Source organism: Phyllobates terribilis, unplaced genomic scaffold, assembly GCF_046119375.1.
Source record: "Phyllobates terribilis strain yellow unplaced genomic scaffold, ASM4611937v1 Scaffold_2__4_contigs__length_985480577, whole genome shotgun sequence".
In the NCBI taxonomy this organism is placed as follows: domain Eukaryota; kingdom Metazoa; phylum Chordata; class Amphibia; order Anura; family Dendrobatidae; genus Phyllobates; species Phyllobates terribilis.
This window is the reverse complement of record NW_027362762.1, coordinates 411,935,634-411,960,760: the sequence shown is the minus strand read 5'-3', so window position 1 is coordinate 411,960,760 and position 25,127 is coordinate 411,935,634. Positions and strand designations below refer to the sequence as shown.

Here is a 25,127-nt window from a genome sequence, read left to right as displayed (position 1 = left end):
CCCTTGTACGCCAGACTCAGCAAACCTTGCTTGGATACAGCGTCTCCAGTCCACTGCTTAAGCCACAGCGCTCTTCTGACTGTGACGGCCGAGGATTGCGCTCTGGACAGAACCGAAGTAGTATCCAGAACTGCGTCTCTGCCATATCGGGCCGCCTCTTCCAACAACTGGATGAGCCTTTCTACCTCAGATAACGGGGTTCCATCTTGCCACGCCGTCCGTAGCTGATCCAACCACCGTAGAGACGCCTCACCAGCACACATGGCTCCTAAGGACGCTCGGAATCCATGACCCGCGGCCTCGTAGATGGATTTCGCCGCTAACTCTGTCTTTCTGTCTAGCGAATCCTGCAGACTCGCCTTCCCTTTAACAGGAAGCAGAGAAGATTTGCTCAGCTGAGATAAAGGAACGTCCACCTCAGGAGAGGGAACCCAATTAGCGACCGTCTCCGTGGAACAGGGGTACAGAGCATCAAAAATCCGTGTCCCCTGAAAACGCTTATCCGGACACAGGCGTTCTTTCTCCACCGCCTCGCTAAGCTCATCGAGCGATGGCAGAGTCGACCGAGTTCGACGCGACTCCTGAAACAGCCGGGCCGACTTACCAGGGCGTCTCGATACCTCATCAGGCAACTGTAACGCCTCTCTCATAGCCACAATAAAGGCATCGGTGACTGCTCTTCGCGGTTTTTTTTTTTGAAGTGGACCGTCCGGAATGATGAGAGACGAGCTAGGAGCAGGAGGACGCCGCGTGGTATGGCCACCGCGCATGAAGAAGCCGGAAGAGGAAGGGGCGGGAACCGCTCCGGCACGCGCTTAGAGTTCTTCCTGCCCGCGAAAGACAGGCAGCCGAGGGGACGCGAGGCCACGCCCCCCGCCGCCGTTCAAAAAAGCGCGCGGCTTCTCTGTCCTCCGCTCCCGCTCGTCTGACACATCACTGCAGGGATTCCACCTGCGGATAAAAAAACAGCAGTCACCGCATTGATTAAAGTAACAGCGGCTGCCGCAGCAGCCGTTGAAGGACTCATACATACTGAGCACTTACCCAGCTGAGCGCCACAGGGACCGCCAGGGATGTGTGGCGCTGTGGCCCTTAGCTTCCCCCACGGCGGAGCGCGCAGGGACCCCACAGGTGCGGTTTGCGTCTCCGCCAGGAAGCGCCCTGTATCCCCCGGGGCCGGCAGGGTTCTGCGGGGACCGCCTTAGGGGGTACGCAGATCCGCCAGGGGAAGGGTGGGGGTCTCAGCAGCGCCGAGACCCCCGGAGACCTCTAGACCACGGGGGGTCCAGGTCTCCGGGACAAAAATAAAAAAAATCTTCTGAGGAGCTGCAAAGGCAGCGACTATCCTCTGCGACCTCAAATTTTAGACTGGAGAATCATGGGAGTAGGAGGAGCCTAGGCTGGAGGGGCCGGTCGTCACTTTTTATAAATCTGAGGTGAACTATCCTGTGGGGCTCCGCCTACCCCACTAGTAATGATTCTGTGTCTCCCTTCCTTCCCTTCTGCTGCTGAAAATAAAAAATAATGTATACTCCGATGGCCCCGGGTGTCCCGCTCACTCCGTTCTCCCTTGCCGGCAACATTGAATTGAAAGACCTGCCGACGTCAGCGTCACGTGACCCGTCACATGACTCTGACGTCAGGACAGGTCCTTCAACTCACTGCAAAGTTCCGGGAACCAAGCAGGAGCGGTGCGCGGGCCGACAGAAGGTAAGTATACATTTATTTTTTATTTTATTCTTTTTTTTTTACAGATTTTTTAATGGTACCTGGGTGTGGATGAGACTCTCCTCCACACCCGGGTACCATCCGCACATTAGAACGCGTGGATTACGCATCTACATATACAGTGATGCGCAATCCATGCGGTCTAATGCAAGTCAATGGCGGCGAAGACGCAGCACTTCCGCAAAATAATTGGTAGTGCTGCTTTTTTTCCGCAATGATAATCCGCAGCGGAAATTTTCGCAGCATGTACACAGCACATGCGGATTATCATAGGGGAACATTGCTGCCCTTCTACCATGCGTTTTTAATGCGTTTCCGCAGCTGCAAAAACGCTGCGGAAACGCATTAAAAATGCATCGTGTGCACACAGCCTAATCCATGATACTTTAAGGTCATCACACTTACTTTAACAGTTTATGATCCATGTAGAATTGCCAGTCTGTTTTTTTTTTCTGCAGTTTTATGGTCTCCTGTTGTCTTAAGCTAGTTGATTGATTGCTAACGACTTAAATCTGTGCAGATCTAAGCATATATGTCCCTATATATTGAGACATAGTCAAGGGGCAGCATTTATGCATATAGCATTTATGCATACTTTATCAAAGTGTCTCAGCAGTTAGATATGGCAGTTCTACAGGGCAGGAGACAGGTAAGACATGCAAGACAATTATACAAACTTGCTTCCAGGTCATCTGTTTTGCACAAAGTATTCACCATGTGTATCTGTGCCATTTATATTCTGGCTGCTACAATCATCCACATTCACCATTCTCCCACAAATTCTGCAGACTTCATCCATATTAACCCCTCACTCCTCTCTTCTCCTATATACAGCTGTCATGCTCTCTTCACAATGTTATACCACACAGATCCATTCATTCCCACCATACAACACAGGAAACGCTCTCACAAATCACTCAACCATCTGCTCACTCTCTGGATCTTACTTCTCTTAGTCGCAGGTGATATTTCTCCTAACCCAGGACCCTCCAGTAATAATAACACTAACTCTTTCCCTGTTACATTCAGAAACCCTGCTAATCTCATTAATATTCCCTGCATATCTTCTGTCTCATTCAACTGTGCCCTTTGGAATGCGCGCTGAGCATGTAATAAACTCTCTTACATCCATGACTTTTTCCTCTCTAATTCCCTCAACCTTCTGGCTCTCATTGAAACCTGGATCCAGCAGTTGGACACCGCCATCGCTGCAGCTCTCTCCTATGGTGGCCTACACTTCTCTCATACTCCGAGACCTGACAACAGATCAGGTGGAGAACTGTGGTCTGCTTCTCTCAACAAAATGTACTTTTCAGGTTATCCCCCAGTACCCTCCCTTATCTTCCATTCTTTTGAGGCCCACACAGTCAGACTCTACCGGCCCTTCTCCCTGCGAGTGGCGGTTGTCCATCGCCCTCCAGGTCCCTCCCGTCAGTTCCTGGATCACTTTGCTGCCTGGCTTCCAAATTTTCTATCCTGCGACATCCCCACAATAATCATGGGAGATTTTAACATCCCAATTGGCGATCCTCTTTCCCCATTAGCCGCTCACCTTTTATCACTATCCTCCTCCTTCGGCCTTTCACAGCTTGCTAATTCTCCTTCACATGAGGACGGGAACACATTGGACCTGATCTTCTCCCGGCTTTGCTCAGTACATGACTTTACTAACTCTCCCCTTCCACTGTCTGACCATAATCTTCTTTCATTCTCAGTCAAGAATTGTGACTCTACTCAAGACCCCCCCACTTTCCACACTTCTAGAAATATACGCGCCATTAACACCCAGAAATTAATGAAAAAGTTGCAATCCTCATTGGCCCCAATCTCCTCCCTCATGTCCCGACTCTGCATTGAAGCATTATAACGAAATAATGCTATGCGCCCTGGATGAAGTCGCACCTACTACACAAAGAACAATTCGGCATAGACGGCGACAACCCTGGCACACACCTCAAACACGTCTTCTCCAGCGGTGTTCCAGGTGTGCTGAAAGGCTGTGGAGAAAATCTAATCTGCCCGACGATTTCCTCAATTATAAATTTATGCTGAAAACATAACTCTGCGCTTCACCTCTCCAAACAAACCTACTTTAACAACCTCATAATCTCACTTTCCAATAATCCCAAACGACTCTGACACGTTTCATTCTCTCCTCAATCAAACAGCACAGGCCCCGATCACCGACCTCAGCGCAGACGATCTGGCCAATTATTTCAAAGAAAAAATTGACCATATCCGACAGGAAATTTCCCCCAATCCCTAAACGTTCTGCATGCTCTCCCCCGCCACATTGTATCTTGCTCACTTTCTGATTTTGAACCAGTCACGGAAGATGAAGTGATCAGGCTCCTTGCATCTTCTCGCCCTACCACCTGCACCAGTGACCCTATTCCCTCACATCTCCTTCAGTCCCTTTCTCCAGCTGTCACCACTCACCTAACTAAAATTTTCAACCTCTCCCTCTCATCTGGTATCTTTCCCTCTTCTTTTAAACACGCCAGCATACATCCATTACTTAAAAAAACATCCCTTGACCAGAACTGCATGGCCAACTACCGACCTGTTTCCAATCTTCCCTTTATCTCTAAACTCCTGGAACGCCTGGTCCATTCCCGTCTAATCCGCTATCTCTCAGACTACTCTCTTCTTGACCCTTTACAATCTGGTTTCCGCTCTTTACATTCTACTGAAACTGCCCTCACTAAAATCTCTAATGATCTACTAACAGCTAAATCTAATGGTCACTATTCCCTGCTGATTCTCCTGGATCTCTCTGCAGCATTCGACACTGTGGATCACCAGCTCCTCCTCACTATGCTCCGCACTATTGTCCTCAAGGACACTGTTCTCTCCTGGTTCTCCTCCTATCTCTCTGACCGCTCCTTCTCTGTCTTTCGCCGGCTCCTCCTCCTCTCGCCTTCCCCTTACTGTAGGGATTCCTCAAGGATCAGTCCTAGGCCCCCTTCTTTTCTCCTTATACACCGCTCCCATTGGACAAAATCAGCAGATTCGGTTTTCAGTACCATCTCTATGCTGATGACACCCAATTATACACCTCTGCATTACTACAAAAGACAAGTGATTGTCTTTCTGCTGTGTCTAACATTATGTCCTCCCTCTGTCTAAAACTGAATCTGTCAAAAACAGAACTACTCGTATTTCCTCCCTCCACTAACCTACCTGTGCCCGATATTGCCATTTCCATTTGTGGCTCAACCATTACTCCCCAGCAACAAGCCCGCTGTCTTGGGGTCATTTTTGATTCCGATCTTTCCTTCACTCCTCACATCAAATCACTCGCTCGTTCATGTCATTTACACCTCAAAAACATCTCAAGAATCAGGGCTTTTCTCACCTTTGACTCAGCAAAACCTCTTACTGTAGCTCTTATTCATTCTCGTCTGGACTACTGCAACTCTCTACTTATCGGGCTCCCTCTTACTAAACTCTCCCCTCTCCAATCCGTCCTTAACGCAGCAGCCAGGATCATATTCCTCGCCAACCGCTACACCGATGCCTCTTCCCTGTGCCATTCATTGCATTGGTTACCCATCCAATATAGAGTTCAATTTAAACTTATCACGCTTAACCACAAAGCGCTCCATGCTTCAGTAACCCTCTACATCTCCTCCCTTGTCTCAGTCTACCACCCTACATGTGCCCTCCGTTCTGCCAGTGACTTAAAACTAAAATCCTCCATAATCCGAACTTCCCACTCCCGTCTCCAAGATTTCTCACGTGCGGCACCAATTCTTTGGAATGCACTACCCAGGACAGTTCGATTAATTCCCAGTACCCACAGTTTCAAGCGGACCCTAAAAACCAATTTCTTTAGACTGGCGTATCGCCTCCACACACTATCTGTCCATCCCAGTTGTACGTCCCAGTTTTCCCCCATATTAAAATCTTCTTCAATTTCAGGTTCATACCAACCATGCACATAACTTCGGTCAGGACTGTACACATACTGGCAGGCGACCAGTCCATGTATTACTTATCCTATATAGTATATCAAGGCTGCATTATACAATATATGTACATTCTACCTTTTATGTCTCCCCCATTTCCTCATAGACTGTAAGCTTGTGAGCAGGGCCCTCACTCCTTTGGATATGAGATATGTTTATTCTGTATTGTTTGTATAAGTCCCCCCTAAAATTTGTAAAGTGCTGCGGAATATGTTGGCGCTATAAAAATATAATAATAATAATAATAATAATTTTTATGTGCACAAGATCGTTCAGGCAGCACTTTGAACGCAGTATACTTTATGCTGCATCCAAAGCGCTGCGTTATATGTATGCAGGTGAATCAGCATGTGCTCACTGAACCATGCGGATTCACCGCATCCTATACATTGCACTGATAGAATTTCTCTTGCGGAGACTAGCGACTCTGCAAGAGATCCCCTACTGTAATGTCTGTACACTCTTTGGCTTCTTCCCGTGCCCAGGAGCTGTGGTATGATCAGACCATATTCCTGTATGGTCAGACACAGCCATTACACAGTACACATCAGGGGCACATTTATAAGATCATCTCAGCAGTCTGATCAATGTCACTTTATGTGGTAATAACTCTGGAATGCGTCATCATATCCCATTGATTATGAGATTCTTTCTTGTGACACATGATACTTTATAATAATGATAAATTTAGGTCGATATTTTTATAAATGAACGCAAAACCTATCAGAAATTTGACAAAAATGTTTTAAAAATTGCAATTTTCAAACTTTGAATGATTATCCCTTTAATCCCAATAGTCATACCACACAAAACATTAATGAATAACATTTCCCTCATGTCTGCTTTACATCAGCACCATTTGCAAAGTGCTGTTTTATTTTGTTAGCATTTTAGAAGGTTTAAAAATTTAGCAGTAATTTTTCATTTTTTCAAGCAACCTTACAAAACGACATTTTTATAGGGCCCTGTTCAGTTTTGAAGTGACTTTGGGGGTCCTATATGTTGGAAACCACCCAAAAGTAAAACCATTTTAAAAACTGCAACCCTCAATGTATTCAAAATTGCTTTCAGGTAGTTCATTAACCCTTCTGGCTCTTGTGAGGAAGTAATGGAAAGTGGCATTAAAAGAATGAAAAGGTTTATTTTTACCACCTAAATTTTGATAACTTCTGAACAGGCCGCTATAGCCAGCAGAGTCTAAGGCCGTTATCTGGCCGTTACCTGCCATGGCAAACATCAGGACCACCCGATCAAGATCTCAGGGTGCCAATTAGGTTAAAGAGGGAGCCCCCACACTCTGTTAACTATTTAGATTCTGTAGTCACTATTGACAGCAGAATCTAAGGGGATAAATGTCCATGGTGGGTGCAAACACTGATCATGGCTGATGCAGCAAGTTGTCAGCTATAGTGTACAGGTGACAGTTACAGGATTGTCACTTGTCGGGGAACGCTAGTCTCATATCACAAGTCAGTAGAAAGACATCTATTGGTCACTAACAGGTTAAACACATCCAATTGTGGATCTTATTATTATTCCATAATCTATTGATTAAATTTAACTTTGTTCGTGGGCAAACCCCGTTAAGATGGAATATGATTGGAATAAATCTTTCGCTAACAGTCAATGGGTTAATGTACGGTATATACTATCTGGTTGCAGCATACTAGAATGATACATGTCCCAAATCCATTCTGCAAGGCACGAAAATAGATTCTATTATACTTACAGACGGGGAAGTCCAGTCCGACGGGAATGTCCGGCCTTGATCTGGCGCCTCCTCTCTTCTTGTGATCACTGTCCTCCTTCCCTGCTTTGTATGCATGATGCATCCTACGTCATCCACACTTCTCTCTGTCCTGCCGAGGGCAGAGCAAAGTATTGTAGTGCTCATGCGTCGGGGCTCTTTGGCCTTTCCATGTGCATGCGCACTGCAGTACTTTGCTCTGCCCTCATCTGTAGGTACAATAAAAGCTATTTTTTGTGCCTCGCAGAGTGGATTGGGGACATATTTACAGCATTCTGGAATGCTGTAACACAGGGCTGAAATTTGCTGGCAGTACTTTATATGGGGAAAACCTGGTGACAGGTTCCCTTTAATAATTTACATTTACAATTTCCTGTATTACAAAACTGCAATGTAGCCATAAAAACCGGATTCTATATGGTGGCTTCATGTGGCAACCGATTTATTTCGAGTACTCAAGATTTGAATGGGCGAGTCTCAGCCGACAGACGGGAAAAACTAGTGCATGCTATGATTTTTTTCACATGTAGATTTGTTCAGAGAAAAAAAAAAAAAAGTTCTCATCTGCATGACTCTACTGAATAAGATAGGTCCTCGTGTTACCCATTTTATACGGACAGCACTCGGACCAAAAAATACGGTTGTGCAGACGAACCCTGAAAATGGATTTGTCTCCAGGTATTTGCTCCCTCATCTGAGAGAAGCATGTTGTAAATGCAGAGACCCTTATTCCAGAAATGATTAGCAGAGTTCTGTGTAAACTGTCTATAGGCAGAAAACTGCCCATCAGTGATGGTGGCATGACCAGGCTACCTGGCAGCAGGCCAGGTAGTCCTCTAGTGACAATCTCCTGCTGATAAAACGATGGATTAAAAAAACTACAGCACTAAGCCCACTAAGTTATACATCACTGGAATCAGGGTCTATGTTCTTTCATTATGAGGCTCACAGTTGAGGTAGCAAAAACCTGGTGACAGATTCCCTTTAAGCATTTTTAAAATGCTGTTTGGAAGGTATAGTATGCTTCACAAACTAGCTAAAATGTTCCCCAACATATCTACTGCAAACATAACCTTCAAAATTCAAAAATGGAAATATAATAAGGAAGGTAAACTTTAATTGTTTATACAAAGCAAATAAAAATCTGTATAATGAAACAGTCAAAGATTTGTTTAGTTTGGGTTTTATTTTTCCTCACACAGTGCCGTTTTTTTTTTTTTAACAGTCCATCTTCCACTCGCTTAAAAGAGGTTGTAGGCTACTGGACAACTCCTTACTAATGGTCCCAGGGAGGTGAAACAATATATTAATCCATTAACCCCTTCCCGACCCGTGTCACACCGTTTGTGACATGGAAAACAGTTCGTTCCCGACCCATGTCACAGCGTCTGTGACATGGAGGGAAAGAGCCCCTGCAGCGCCTGCGAGCGGGGTCGCTCAGGTGTCACAGTTGCTACTGCAACTGGACATCCTGAAGTCGACCCCCCGGGGGGTGGATTAACCCCCCCGTGCCTGGGACCCCTCCGATTGGCTGTTTCATTTTCACTTTTAGTGAAACTGCCAATCGGTATGAATTAAATATTTCACCAATGAAAATTGGTGTAATATTTAAATCTGGGCATTGCCTGATGCTTACAGCATCAGCCATTGGCTGGGGGGGAGTGTCACCTCTGTTCCCCCCCTCCCCCCAGATCTGATTGGGGGGCTAGCGTCACATGGATACTAGCCCCAATCAGATATGGAGGGATGGCTGAAACCTCCCAGCACCTTCCCAACCCTAGATCGTCTGCTGTGGACCCCCTGCTGTGGACCCCCTGGATCGCGTCTGCCGCCGCCACCGCTGATCAGCGGTAAGTATTGCCGCCACTCCCCCCGACCCCCCACCCTCCCCCCCCCCCGCGACCCTCCCACGTCTTCATCCACCGGCTGCTGCTCTCCTTCTGACAGCCGGTGGACTGTGATCACAGCAGCAGCAGGCTCAGTGTAAATGCCCTGCTCCTGTGATCAAACCCACCATCCCCCAGTCCCAGTGATATCACCCCCCACCTCCCAATAATCACCCCTTCCCCCAGTGTTCACCCCCCCCTGTTCCCAGTGTTCACCCCCCCCCCCGAAAACCCAGTAATCAGCCCCCTGCTCCTGCCAGCTCCTGCTCCCCTTTCTGCCCCAGTAATCACCCCCCGATGCTGCCGGCTTCCTACCCCCCCCTTGCTGCTGCCGGCTCCTGCCCCAGTGATCACCCCCCTTGCTGCTGCTTCTGGCTCCTCCATCTCCTCAGCTCCCTCCTACATCTGACCGCCCCCTACGTCTGACCGCCCCCACACGTGACTGCAGAAGGTTACACCAAGCACACACACGTACACTCACACTATAATAAAGTTTTGATTTTTTTTTTTTTTTTTTTTTTTTTTAACACACGCACAAAGCACACAAAATGTCCCACCCGTCCCGCTCATCCCAGTCTAGGGCGTACTCAGCTGAGGAGGCTATGTCAGGTTGGTGTGTGTGTGTGTTGTAGTGTATGAGATTGTGTGTGTGTGTGTGTGTGTGTGTGGTGTATGCACTACAATATACCACACCGCACACCAACCTGACATGCACTACACAATGGTGTCCGCTAACAAATTGGAACCCAAATTTGGAGAGTCCCTGTGTGCCCAAACATTGGAGCTCACCAACAAGTGACCCCATTTTGGAAACTAGACCCCCCAAGGCACCTATATAGATGCATAGTGAGCACTTGGAACCCCCAGGTGCTTCACAAATTGATTGATAAAAATGAAAAAGTGAAAAAAAAAACACTTTTTTATTTTTACGGATTAATTTGTGAAGGACCTGGGGGTTTCAAGTGCTCACTATGCATCTAGGTAAGTGCCTTGGGGGGTCTAGTTTCCAAAATGGTGTCACTTGTGGGGGAGCTCCAATGTTTGGGCACACAGCGGCTCTCCAAACGCAACATGGTGTCTTCTAACAATTTGAGCCGACAATTTGTTAGCAGACACCATGTTGCTTTTGGAGAGCCGCTGTGTGCCCAAACATTGGAGCTCCCCCACAAGTGACCCCATTTTGGAAACTAGACCCCCCCAAGGCACCTATCTAGATGCATAGTGAGCACTTGGAACCCCCAGGTGCTTCACAAATTGATTCATAAAAATGAAAAAGTGGAAAAAAACACTTTTTTGATTTTTACAGATTAATTTGTGAAGGATCTGGGGGTTCCAAGTGCTCACTATGCATCTAGATAGGTGCCTTGGGGGGTATAGTTTCCAAAATGGGGTCACTTGTAGGTGAGCTCCAATGTTTGGGCACACAGCGGCTCTCCAAACGGGACATGGTGTCCGCAAACAAATTGAATGGAAAATCGGCTCAAATTGTTAGCGGACACCATGTTGCGTTTGGAGAGCCCCTAATGTGCCTAAAAAGTGGAGCTCCCCCACAAGTGACCCCATTTTGGAAACTAGACCCCCCAAGGCACCTATCTAGATGCATAGTGAGCACTTGGAACCCCCAGGTGCTTCACAAAATGATCTGTGAAAACAAAAAAGTACTTTTTTTTTCACAAAAATTTTCTTTTAGCCTAAATTTTTTAATTTTCACATGGGTAACAGGATAAAATGCATCCTAAAATATGTTGGTCAATTTCTCCTGAGTACACTGATACCTCATATGTGGTCATAAACCACTGTTTGGGCGCATGGCAGGGCTCAGAAGAGAAGGAGCGCAATTTGACTTTTGGAGCTAATTTTCCATTCAAAAAGTAAAATGGCGCTCCTTCCCTTCTGAGCCCTGACGTGTGCCCAAACAGTGGTTTATGACCACATATGAGGTATCAGTGTACTCAGGAGAAATTGACCAACAAATTTTAGGACGCATTTTATCCTGTTACCCATGTGAAAATTAAAAAATTTAGGCTAAAAGAAAATTTTTGTTAGAAAAATAAAAATGTTCATTTTTTTCTTCCATGTGGCTTTAGTTCCTGTGATGCACCTGAAGGGTTAATAATCTTCTTGAATGTAGTTTTGAGTAGCTTGAGGGGTGCAGTTTTTGGAATGGTGTCACTTTTGGGTGTTTTCTGTCATGTACACCCCTCAAAGGGACTTCAAATGTGATGTGGTCACTAAAAAAAATGGCTTTGCAAATTTTGCTGGAAAAAAGAAAATTTGCTGATGAACTTTGAACCCTTCTAACTTCCTACCAAAAATTATTTTTTTTTCCAAAATTGTGCTGATGTAAAGTAGACATGTGGGAAATGTTATTTATTAACTATTTTGTGTCACATCACTCTCTAGTTTAGCAGAATAAAAATTCAAAATTTGAAAATTGCAAAATTTTCAAAATTTTTCCCATATTTTTGATTTTTTCACAAATAAACGCAAATATTATCGACCTAAATTTAATACTAACATGAAGCCCAATATGTCACGAAAAAACAATCTCAGAATCGCTAGGATCCGTTGAAGTGTTCCAGAGTTTTTACTTCGTAAAGGGACACTGGTCAGAATTGACAAAAATGCCAAGGTCTTTAGGGTCAAAATAGGCTGGGTCCTGAAGGGGTTAATAAGGGGTTGTGCACAAGTGGATAAACCTTTTAACTGGTTAACAACCTCTGAAGAACCTACGTTTTAAAGTTGCTAAGCAAAGTATGAAGCCTGCTCAGGAACTGAGCCTGCTTCATACCAGGCATATGCCTGCTGTGTAACATAGCTACAGTATGTGTTTGTAAAACAGCAGCAGCTGGTGCACACTCAGATTGCTGCAAGTTAACCATTAAATGTTGTCGTCAACTTCTGACTGTGCATTTAAATGACACCTGCGAGGAATCAGTGGGTTACTTATTGTCGCAGGTGGAGGCCTGCTGAAAGCGGGAGCTGCCATGTTTGTCCTCCTGCGAAGCTCAGACACAGGCTAGGCTTCATAGTAAAACCACGATTTTGTAATATACGGCAATACTGTGGTACAGCAGTAAAGAACAAAAGCCATTGCACGATCATACTTTAAAGTCCCCTAAAAGGACTAAAAAGTTGAAAAAAAAAAAAAGTTAGTTATTTTTTTTAAAACTATGTTTAAAAAGTTTAAATCACCTGCCTAAAATCCTTAAAAAAATGTAGTATTGTTGCGTCCCCAAAAAATTGTTTGATATGTAGTAGAAAATTAAAAGAATAAATAAAAGATACACCAGAACTGTCTTTTTTGCTTTCTTTTTTACTGCCACCCCCGACCGCAACTCACCCCAAATATATAAAAAATAAAAAAACATGACATATGTACCCCAGAGAATGACAAAGATTTGTATTTTATTTTTTTATAAACAAAAATGTTAATTTTTTACACTACTATAACAATAAAAAATCATAAAAACAAAACCTAAGAAAAACACAGACAGAATGCAGGTTTTATTTTTTTGCAATTTTACCACATCTGGATTTTTATTCCCAGTTTTCCAGTACCTTGTATGGCAAAATTAATGGGGTCTTTCAAAATTACAAGTCGTACTGCAAAAATACAAGCCCTCATATGGCTATGTTGATGGAAAAAAAATAAAATAAATAATTATGCCTCTTGGAACAAGGAAAGGCAAACAAAAGCACAAAAACAAAAAATTCCCTGCTGTAAAATTAAGATGAGCTATAACCGACAGTATCTACAGACAAAGTTTACGGATAACGTTTATGGACAAAAGTGACATCTTTTTAGGAGAGAAATGAAAAACACAAAGCAACTTATTTTAACCCTGGAAAACCGTTAAACAAAAAGTTAAAAAAAATAATTTCCTTTTATTTGTAGGAGAATATTTAGAGCCATACTGTAGTTCTTTGATATATTTTAAATTAAATCATAGCTCTCAGCTGAGAAATGTATTATCTCAATAAATTACAATTCAGGCCATCTACATCTGTAATGTCACCTTTTTAAAGATTTAAGAAATAAAAGGTAATTCATGGAGGGTTGTGCTACCTCATCTGATAGCAGCATGATGTATTGGTAGAGACCCTGATTCCAACGATGTGTCACTTATTTTGCTGGTTGCTGCAGTGTTGATTAAAAACAGTTTTATCTGCTGCAGATCTACCAGTTCTCTGACTGCTGAGCTCTGTATAGCCCTGCCCCCACTACTGATTGGTAGCTTTCTGTGTACACTGTGCAAAAGCTGCCAATCAGTAGTGGGGGTGTGGTTGGACTACCTGGCCGCAGGCCAAGTAGTCATCTAGTGAATCTACTACTGATAATGATTTTAGAAAAACTACCGCAAGTGACATCGCTGGAATCAGGACCTCTGCCTCTACATTATTCCGTTCTCAGATTAGGTAGCGAAAACTAGGTGACAGATTCCCTTTACATAATGGGAAAAAATGCTTAAAAACATTAAAAAAACAAAAGTTGCACAAAAACAGAACCCAACAGAAATGAAAGATCTAATCAAGCCATTGCCCATTTAGAGTTGAAAGTATACTATGAAGAAACAGATGGAACATTGGCCTTACAGTTCAGTCAGTGTCTGCAGGACCTAGACAAAGAAGCATTGCTAAAGCAGACTGGGAATAAAGAACAAGCTAAGGTAAAAAATTGAGTAGATAGGTGCAATCAATTCTAAAGTCTTCTGCAGCCAAACCGAGGATCTAGTCAATAAGATACTGTTCATCTGTTACACTAATGTACATCTCCCTGACAATTATTAATACCTCTAACAGGCTGGAAGAGCCCCTTAGGAAGCACGTTATCCAATTTCACAAGCCAGAGAAAGGCAGATCCCAGAACAGCTACATTCTTTATGGCTGGACAGCCATGCCATTGCAGATTTGTGGCTTTGTACTGTCATCAGCAGCTCCAAGGAGATTTCTCCATGCTATTCTTACTAGCAAGCACACACAACTCAATGCTTCTGCATGCAGAGCAGGCTCTGGAATGAACCACATTTACATAATTCAATAATCCCTACCATTAGCTTCAAAATTAATTAACTGTAATTCTGCTGGAAAATGTAAAGAGGTCTTAGAAACCGCTTAACCGATTTAAGTTTAAATGAGACTTTACAATATGAAGAACTAACGACACTGCTATGATCCAAGACTAAAGGGGTGATCATAAGACCTAAAATGACATTAATAAAGATAAAAACTACTCTACTCTATATTTGCATCAATTAAAACATATTGCATGAAAAAGTAATAACTCCAAGCCCATGGGGGCAAATTCAGGACATGGTTTCAGAGGCAGGATGCCGTCCGGCACCTGATAAAGTGTGTATAATGCATTCCCCTCCCTAGCTGTGCTCTGCACGGATTTCTGCCTGTCTGGTAGGGTTCAAATACTTATATGGCCCCTATTGAGTTCAATTAAGTAATTTACATATATGAGAAACTGAGCATGCATTGTAAAAAGCAGTTATTTTGCACGCTCTATAAAATCCAATGATTTCTACAGGCTCCGCTGACTTTAAAGGGAATCGGTCAGTAGGATCAACCCTTTTAAGCCATCTATATGGGCATGTAGGTCATAGGAAGCTGAATAATATAATACATATCTGCGATCCGATATTCCATACCAGAGATATACAAGTTTTTCTTATTAATATGCAACATCAGACATGTAGATCAATAGAGCAGAATGTCAGTTATTCCATGTCTCACACTGGTAACATCCACTTGCATTGAAAGAATAAGCTCTTTAGGCAGATTCCCAGGGAAATCAGTATCGGACCCATAGATCTTAACAGCTCATTTGCATATAAAAAAACAAGGCTATCACTGGAATTGGACATTGGATCGCAGATACCAAGGGATCATTTCATTCAGCTTCCTATGACCTACATGCCCATATAGACGGCTTAGGAGGGTTGATCCTACTGACAGATTCCCTTTAATAAAAACCCTTAAGTCTATGAAAGAAGGAGCATGAGTAAGGCTGGGGCCACACGCAGAGTTTGACCACGACCTTCTGTGCAACCAAAGTTCACTAGATGTTGTTGCTACATCACAGCTCAATACAGGTGAATGGGGTACCATTGTGACCACGAGAGTACTGCAACTGTGACAAACAAGTTCGCAAGAAGTTCAACCAAGTGGGATTTTTTTGCCACTAGCTTTTCGTAGTACACTCGAGGTCACAATTTTACTCCATTCACTTGCATTGTGCTGCGATGACGCAGCGACACCTTACAAGCTTGGGTCGTGTGACAAGTGATGAAGTGCATCCTCAAGCCAAAGGGTAGCCGAATGCTTCTCAGAGAGGAAGACGATAGTGCATATGGCTCAGATTCAACCTGGGCTGTGAAAGAAGTTCCTAAACTTTCCCCAGGGGCTGAAAGTATTACTTTGCTGCAAACGTTGCAATCGTTTTAATTGAAGCAAATGATGAAGTGTGACTTGTTTTTTTAAAAAGGACTTTATTACAACATTTTAGGTAATGTTAAAACCCTTTCAGTAAAGTTCCTTTCTAAGGGTAATGACTCATACTGTAGGTGAATTGTCATAAAGACAAAACATTTCTCCTCTTATTCAGTGTGATTATTTCCACATATATAAGACAACGCTAGAATGCTTCAGCTCCAACCACAGCTTGGGCTACACAGGTTTGTACATTCATCAGAGCACGGAAGGAAATAGCTTGTCTAATGAAGCGGTGAGTATTCATTTACATGTATATAGGAGACTGCACTATTAACTGCATGCTGGAAATGATTTAGTGCTTCCAGGCTAACTGGGAATCCATCATAACAACGTTCTAGGAAATGCAAACAAAACTTAACTCTTCTGCTCTGGACAAAGTTTCCTCTCACTAGCAGACATGGATGAGTTCTACTTCATCAAATAATACCTTACAGGGAGTCTGTCACCAGGTTTTTGTTTTGCAATCTGAAAGCAGCATGATTTGGGGCACAGACCCCGATTCCAGTGATGTATCACTTACTTGGCTGCTTGCTGCAGTTTTCTTAGAAAATCATTATTTTCTGTACTGCAGATCTAGCAGTTCTCTAAATGCTGAGCTCTGTACAACCAAGCCCACATCACTGATTGGCAGCTTTATGTGTAGACTGTGTATAAGCTGCCAATCAGATGGCTGCTAATTAGTGGTGGAAGTGAGGTTACACAAAACAGAAGGACTAAATGGCACGAGACAACTAGTCCTCTAGCGATTATCTCCTGCTGATAAAACACTACATTTTATTGAAATTACAAGCAGCAGCCCAGCCTCTACATCATGGTGCTCACTGCTTTCAGATTATCTTTAGTTTGCAGGCAGGATTTAGGGGGCCCCAGTTCGACAAGATTGGCATTTTGTACTCCAGTCTTGATAAAGTGTGCAATGAAGTAAGATGCACAAAATTCATTAAGAAGTGTGAGCCTCAAAGGATTTGGTGTATTATTCATCTTCTGTATGTAACAGCAAAAAATGTCTATGCTACTTTTTTAGTGTAAATTATGATGAATTTGTCATCTGCAATGCTCCCCCCATCAGCTAAGCACTGCCCACTTTTCAAAAAGTAGCCAAAGAAGCCGGGGAGTGAAAAAAGAAGTCAAAAGTCGCAACTTTTTGCCCAATTAGGAGTTGTTGCCATGCTAGAAAACTGGTGAAAACTACTTGATGATGAATCCAGCCTTAAAGATCTATACCCGGCAATGCTCTATCTAACGTTGATTAAAATGGATTGCACAGTTTGTACCACTCAGGTTCACATAGTTTTTCCTCCAATTGACAATTGCAGTGGTCAGGATAACTGCTAGATATCAATGTAGCTGTACACACAGCATCCAATCATACCTGAAAATTACCACCAAAAAAACTTACACAAAACTAACATAGTATGTCGACCATCTTCATACCTTTAAATTGCTTAATCAGGTTTTGGTGATTTTCAATGGCTTCCTGTATAATCATTTCCGGCTGGTCCATCTTCCACCTCCATTCAGTTCCCACAGGATTGGTATGATGTCTATTATGTAAAGATAGAGGCAAACTTGTCATTTAAAAAGAAGATTGCTCTGAGTATCATTTTAGAGGTTTAAGCGTCATCAACAAGGACATCATTTAAAAAAAAAATACAAAAAATAGCCGCAACAAATCGGCATAAACTACATGAGGATATGCTGCATACTTTACTGCAAACATAAACCGAATCATTATATAGGATGAAGTTTCTGCTTGGATAGTGAAAGAATGAGAAAGTTTCTTGCAATTTGCTTCTACTGAAACAGAAACAGGATCTTCTGCCCTTAAAATGTGCGGTGCACCGGATATATTATACACTGTTGGGCAACAGATCTGGCAGATGTGGAAAAAAACCTCTGCAAAGTAAGAATGATTTAAATACATACAAGGGTTCGTAGTTTATTGTTATTAAATAACAAAATGCAAGGTGAAAGAACAAAACAGAAATATAAACAACATCAATATTTGGTGTGTGACCATCTTTTGCCTCCAAAAACAACATCAATTCTTCTAGGTTAATAGTAAGAAGCCTGAGAACCAATTTTGCCAAACAGGTGAGAAGATGAACATTTTAAATAAGCAAGCTGAAGCGTAAATGGGTTGTCCAGAACTTTCATATTAATGGACTAACCTTACGATAGGTCATCAATATCTGATTGGTGGGGATGCGACATCTGGTAACCCAGTGGATCCGCTATTCCCGTTATCGGCCTGATGTTCGCAGTTGCTATTAATTTGAATAGGATGTGCAGTACCTGGTTACCGCACCTGTACAGTTGATTGAGCTGTCCTGCACATTTCTGAACAGCGCAACAGCTGATCGTCGGCTACCCCAACAATAAGCTGTTGCGGTGGTTGGAAATGGCGAAAACAAAAGATGGTCACGTCAAATATTGATTTTGTTTAGATTTCTCTTTTGTTCATTCACTTGTCACACCCCCTGTGATCAAACATTGATGACAGATCGTAAGGATAGGCCATCAATGTAAAAGACCCAGAAAATCTATAACAGAAAAAGCTATGTAGAAGGCATAAAACTGGGTGAGGAACAGCCAAACTCTACTACAAAGGTCAGGTTGTGCAAGACAGTTTCATGCCACAGGTCACATACAGTGACAAGACTAATAGCAGGAGCAACACCTAAAAAACTTATGCTTCATCAGCAAAGTCTCTTCCAAACAAAGGATTCAAAGCAAACTGGGGCTTCAAGATGCGCTGTCCAAACTCTTTTAAAGAAGCACCAAGAAGTGGGCAACATTGAGGACGTACTGGTCGGCGAGGAAATTTAGTGCAGTAGATGAAAGACACATCATGATTTCTTGTCTTTGAAATCAGAAGTCCATCAGCGCCATTAGCTCAGAACTAGCTGCAACCAGCACACCCAGTTTTCACCTATCTACTGTTTAGAGTCTATCCAAAATTGGTCTTCATGTAAAAGCTGTGACCAAAAAGCCATAGCTTCTGCATGGAAACAACACCATGTGACTCAATAATATATGAAAATACAAAAATTCGGGTGCAGAAAAATTGCATCAGGTGCTATATACAGATGAGTAGTCAAAATGTGAAATGAAAAACCGTGTGTCACCAGAGGGCTGGAGAACAGTACAATAGGTGTATCTGTAGGCAACAGTGAAGCATGGTGGAGGTTCCTTGCAAGTTTGGAGCTACAGAATTATTTGCACAAACCTACATCCACAAAGCTAAGGTTAGTTCTCCAAGATGATTGGAACAACCTCCCTGCAGAGTGTACTTCGAAGACTTTAATGCAGTTTTGAAGGCAAAAGAGTGCTGATGCCACATGTTGGTTTGATTTTCGATTTCTGTTTCATTCATTCACTTTGCATTTTGTTATCAACATGTCTATCTTTGAAAGCAGTCCTTACTTTACATTTTTTCCACAACTGCCTAAAACGTATTCACAGTAATGCATATATACGTCACAGATGAGAAGGTAACCGTTAATTATTTAAAATTACTTAACAGTAATTTGTTATTAAAACATAAAATTAAATCTGCTCCAGGATTGCAACATTTTTGCATCCAGGGTAATATTTTTCTTGGTCATTCCCGATAAACACTATATTAATAGTGTTTCTTATACAGTCACCAACTTTAATAATCATATTCTAGATGCATCAATGGCAATATGAACTAAGCTAAAGGGTTTAAAACATCACTTGGTCATTAGGTTAGAGTTTTAACTTCAGTCCGGACACAAACTGGGATGGTCAGGAGAAAGGCTGGATGGGGCATTCAAAAACATAATTACCCAGATTTGTGTCTACTTGTACGTTTACTTTCTCAAAAGCGATAGGAATTGGAAGAGTTCACAACACAATAAATAAGTTATGTTCATACATTTTATACTGACATGAATGTCCACTGATGAGCAAAAAGGTAAGGCAAACATAACAGGAAAAATAATGTGCAGAGTCGGATGAAAAAAATGCCTGAAGGAGCAAAATTTCTCAATCTATAGATCAGGGGCCAGATTAATTAAGTACAATGATTATATGCTGATTAAAAAGAAATGATGGATTATAGCAGGTTTAAAAAGAAAAATGCATTAATTTAAACTCAGGTTTAAGTCAATACCTCTGCTTTTGACAAACTTGTCTCATATCGGAGGTATTGCAGGAAGCAATGAAACACTGTTGAAAGATGACATTGAAGAACAAGGAGACATTCTTCTATTTGCCTCAGCCATCCATCTAGTAATCAATGTGTCCGACAAGTGAACTATTGGCATTCTTATCAGATCAGATGTCTTTATGGCTCTCTCCCAGAATTATCAGCAGTTGTGAGAATTACTGCAAAAAGTGCAGAAACTAGAGGCCTCTGAAAAATATTACACAAAGCAGCAACTATGGCTGGATACCTGAAATATGCCCTGAAGCCACTGTCAGACATGGAGGTAACTAACTGGCACTGAATTATTTATAGGGCCATAGCATCAATATGTTATAGATATTCACATACTATTGGGAAAAAAAGAAAACCTAAAAAAAATTAATCAAAAAAATAATTTTGCAGCGGAGATGAAGCTTCATGGTTAATATTTGAGTGTGCAAAACTTCATTTAAAGAATTCGTAATCCTGGAGTACCTAGATACCATGACTTTATTAAAGGGAACCTATCTACTATCTACGCTGCCCCCATTGCTTTGTTAGTGATGCAATGTGAATCACTAACAAGCTTTTTTCATTAAAATTGGTGGTAATATAATGATTCTGTAACAGGGGTGGGCAATTAATTTTCCCGAGGGGTCACATGAGAGACCGTGACTGTTGGGGAGGGCCGAACCAATAGGATAAAATGAATTCTGCGCATTATTAAAATTAACATATTAATTCTAATTATTATATTCTTAATGGTTACATTAATATTAATTGTATAACTTAAAGGGGTTGTCCACTACTTTGAACATTGCTGCCCTATCCCTAGGATAGGGCATTAATGTATGATCGGCCAGGGTCCCCCCGCCGATCAGCTATTATCTGTGCTGGCAGCGGCGGGGTGCTGACCAGAAGTCCTTACCTGCGGTGCTTGGGCATCAAGTTGTAGTGGCTGCCGCGTGTTACTGCACATCCGCATCCAATTCAATTGAATGGGAGGCGGATGTGCAGTACCCCACGGAGGCCACTACAGATGGACGGCCAAGCACCGCAGGTAAGGACCTCTGGCTGGCGGCAGCCGCCGGCACTGATAACAGCTGATCGGCGGGGGTGCCACGTGCGGGACCCTGGGCAATCATACATTGATCATAGGGCATAAATGTCAAAGTAGTTGACAACTTCTTTAAAATTTAGCAGAATTAAGTGTGCTGACATCCCCCTATATACAGCTTGAGCCCCCACACAGCCCCCCCCAGTGTCCAGCATGAGCCCCCACACAGCCTCCACTAGTATCCAGCATGAGAGCCCCACCACTCCGTGTCCAGCACGAGAGCCCCCCCGTGTCCAGTGTCCAGCATGAGAGCACCCCCCCGTGTCCAGCATGAGAGCACCCCCCCGTGTCCAGCATGAGAGCACCCCCCCCGTGTCCAGCATGAGAGCCACCCACCCCCACATGTCCAGCATGAGAGCACCCACCCCCCCATGTCCAGCATGAGAGCACCCCCCCCATATCCAGCATGAGAGCACCCCCCCACATCCAGCATGAGAACACCCCCCCATCCAGCATGAGAGAACCAACATGAGTGCCCCCCCCCCACCCGTGTCCAGCATATATTTACCTCACTCCCCATTCACCTGCCGCTCCTGTCTGCGATGCACTGACTCTCCGCAGTGCACAGGCTGACGCCATCGCATCAGCTGTTTCTAACGCTGATTGGTGAAAAAGTGAGGCGGTGGCTCCTCTCCACCAATGCATTCACTGCGGATTGAGGCAGCGGTGACGGCGTGCGGGCAGGGAAGGGCACAATGCGGCCCGTGAGCCACTGTTATCAGCCCCTCAGCTGTCTAGGTCCACGGGCCGCACTTTGCCCAGGTCTGTTCTATAACATTTTATGTACTTATATCCTACCTGCTCGTTTTCAGACATAGGGGTTCACACACGCGGGGAGCCGCAGGTCATAGCACATGCGCAGTGAAGCTGCGAACTACACAGCCTCACTGGTACACACGGGGACCCGAAGCCGGACAGGTAAAACTGCGCATGCGCCCCACAAATACCAGCGCTCGCCGGGAGCAAATTTCAAATACGTGGGCGGCGTCAGCAGTGACTGAATGCGGCGCCCAACCCTGACTGAATATGGGGATCACACCCCTATGACTAAAAACGAGCAAGTAGGATGTAAGTACATAAAATGCTATAGAATCATTAGAATACCACCAATTTTAATGAAAAAAAGCTTGTTCGTGATGCACATTGCATCACTAACAAAGCAATGGGGGCAGTGTAGATAGGACATGACAGGTTCCCTTTGCGGACTATACTTAAAGGGGTTGTCTGGGATTAAAGGAAAAAAGAAAACAAATGGATAACAGTATGGAATGTAATAAAAATTAATATTATAAAAATAACCACCACTATTTTATTATTCCAGCCCCAGCTCTGATGTTCCAATGGCCTACACTGTTCTTGGTTTTCTTCTCTGCAGCTATGACGTCATGTACATTTACATTACCACTGCAGCCATTAACTGGCCTCATAGGTGATGCCTGCAGGTCAGAAAAAAATGGCAGGGACCACTGGAGCATTAGGCATGCAAGTATTCAATCATTTTTTCATTTTATTACATTTCCTGCAGTTAGTAATATGTTATTTTAATCCTGAAACCATTTAATTAAGCTCCCCACTCTAGGCACTTCTTACTTGTTACAAGGGACCTTGACATTAAAAGCAATCTGTAAGCATGATTTCACAGCCCAAACTGTTTATATGCACATGTAGCTCTCTCAAAGACGAGTCCAGCATTACCTTTACATAGCCAGTCTTTTTCTCCATTACTGAGAAACCAGCTTTTGAATTGATATGCAAATGAGGCTGAAGAGCCATTTGTAGATCTGTCACTCCAGCTCTACTCACCGCCCAGCATTGCCTCTTCCTGCAAGACTGACAGCTACTTTGCCTGAAGTCACACAGCATAAAGGCTGTCAGTTAGGCAGGAAGACGCAGCACTGGGAGGGGAATAGAGCTGGAGTGACAAAGGCTTCAGATCTGTAGCCTCAATTACCTGCCAATTTAACTGTTGATTTCTTAGTAACGGAGGAACAGACTGGCCATGTAATATTTTAGACTGGTCTTTGAAAGAACTATATGAGCATATAAATAGTGTTGGGGTCATGCTGACAAGATTTCATTTAACAGTATGTGCACACGTTGCGTTTATGCAGCATTTTTTTTTCCCTGCAACAAAAATGAGTGTAGTGGCAGGAAATTTGCTGCATATAAAATACACATTTTTTTCCAGATTTTATGACCCCCTCAATCAGCTGTTATCTGTGAGAACATCTGGTAGTAAGGGAAGAGACAAGCAATGGCCAATGTTCTTGCCGAAATGAAGAAGCAAGGTGTCCAAAAACATTCAGTATTACAGCAAAGTACAGTTTATAAAGGACGATTTTATCGACAACTGCACAATTATATGGAAAAAAAAAATGCCGTGCTGGTGCAGTTTTATTCCACACCAAAGGGTGCTCTTCATAAATGTTGCCCAATCAGGCCAAGAGATGAGGATTCTGAATAGTGGTATTTCATAATAATGTACATGAAAATGTACTTTCTAAACTTGTCAACTTTAATAGACACTACAAGTTTACCTCCAGCAGAAAACACATTTGTTGGCACATGCCAAACTGGGAGTAGTTTCCATACACCTGTGACTTTCAATGCCGTAAAATGTGTGCTTGTAACAGCCGCCTCTTCCTCGCAGCATCGACTAGGAGAGAAAACAAGCAACGCTGAGCAATACTTTCCAAGAATGTTCGAGTCTGACTAAAGAAAAACAGCAATGCTCTAATGATGCATATGCTGAGCATTACTCTCAGACCACACTGGGGGAAAAAAAAAACTACGTTTTATTTTTCTAATTGAAAGCAAAGCTCCTTAGGATCTGTTCACATCACACCAGAGTCTTCTGTTCACGCAAATATAAAAGTAAATATTACACATAGTAACGTAGGTTGACTAAAGACCTACGTCCATCAAGTTCAACCTTCCTCCCCTAATTGTATACACATGTAGATAAATTATCTAGGTCTATAGATCTATCTACAGTGGATAAAAAAAGTCTACATTTCGCTGTTAAAATGACAGGTTTTTGTAATGTAAAATATCGTACCAAGAAGAATAATTTCAGAACTTTTTCCACCTCCAATGTCACCAATAATGTATACAAGTCCATTGACATAAAATGAAATTATTTTGAGGGGAAAAACAAAACTAAAATCGTGAAGTTGCATTGTTTTTAGAATTAACCACTCAAATTTAAGCTCATGTTAAAATTGTAGTCCGTACACAGCTGCCATCATTTAAGGTGATTCTGATTAACCCCATATAAAATTTAGCTGTTTTGGTAGGAGGTTAATGACATTTCGCTTTTGTTTAAGATGCAACCAAGAAAAAAGTAAAACGTTTACAACAAAAAGGGATCTTATTGTGGTTATCAGTCAAGAGAAGGGTGAAAAATGTTTTCCAAGGCATACCATGGAACACTGGGAAAACTGTCATCAAAAAGTGGCTTAAATTTGGTACAGCAGTGACATTACCTAGAACAGTATTTCCCCTCAAAAAGGTATGAAAAGACAAAAGAAAACTGGTCCAGAGGGCTGCCTAGAGGCTTACAGCAACATTAAAGGAGCTGCAGGAATTTCTGGCAAGAACTGGTTGTGTACTGCATGCGACAACAATCTTCCATATTCCGCCTCTGGCTGTGGGGTAGGGTGGCAAAACGAAAGCCTTTTCTTACAAAGAAGAACATCCAAGCCCGGCTAGGTTTTACCCAAACCTACATCAAGTCTGCCAAAAGCATAGTGAAAACGTGTTATGGTCTGCCGAGACAAAGGTTTAAACTTTTTGTCCATATTTCCAAAAGGTATATTTGACTCAAAGCCATCATTGCGCATCACCAAAATAATACCATAGGCACAATGAAGCATGGTGGAGGCAGCATTATGCTTTGGGTGAGTCATTCAGCAGTTGGAATTGGGGCTTTAGTCAATCAAGATGGAGGGAATTATGAACAGTTCCAAATATCAGTCAAGTCTGCATCAAAAGACTTTCTGGCCTCTGCTTTCAGCACGACAAC

The 25,127-nt window shown here is 43.0% G+C and overlaps 1 protein-coding gene across 1 annotated transcript in view; it reads right to left on the bottom strand.

The window, feature by feature from the left end:
• LOC141212854 (S-adenosyl-L-methionine-dependent tRNA 4-demethylwyosine synthase TYW1-like) overlaps positions 1 to 25,127 on the bottom strand; it is a 273,215-nt gene that overhangs the window by 164,892 nt on the left and 83,196 nt on the right. The window contains exons 10-11 of the mRNA XM_073665131.1: positions 23,641 to 23,759; positions 17,268 to 17,377 (exon numbers count right to left, since the gene is read on the bottom strand). Coding sequence (XP_073521232.1) covers positions 17,268 to 17,377; positions 23,641 to 23,759 — 229 coding nt within the window. The remainder of the gene's footprint in view (positions 1 to 17,267; positions 17,378 to 23,640; positions 23,760 to 25,127) is intronic.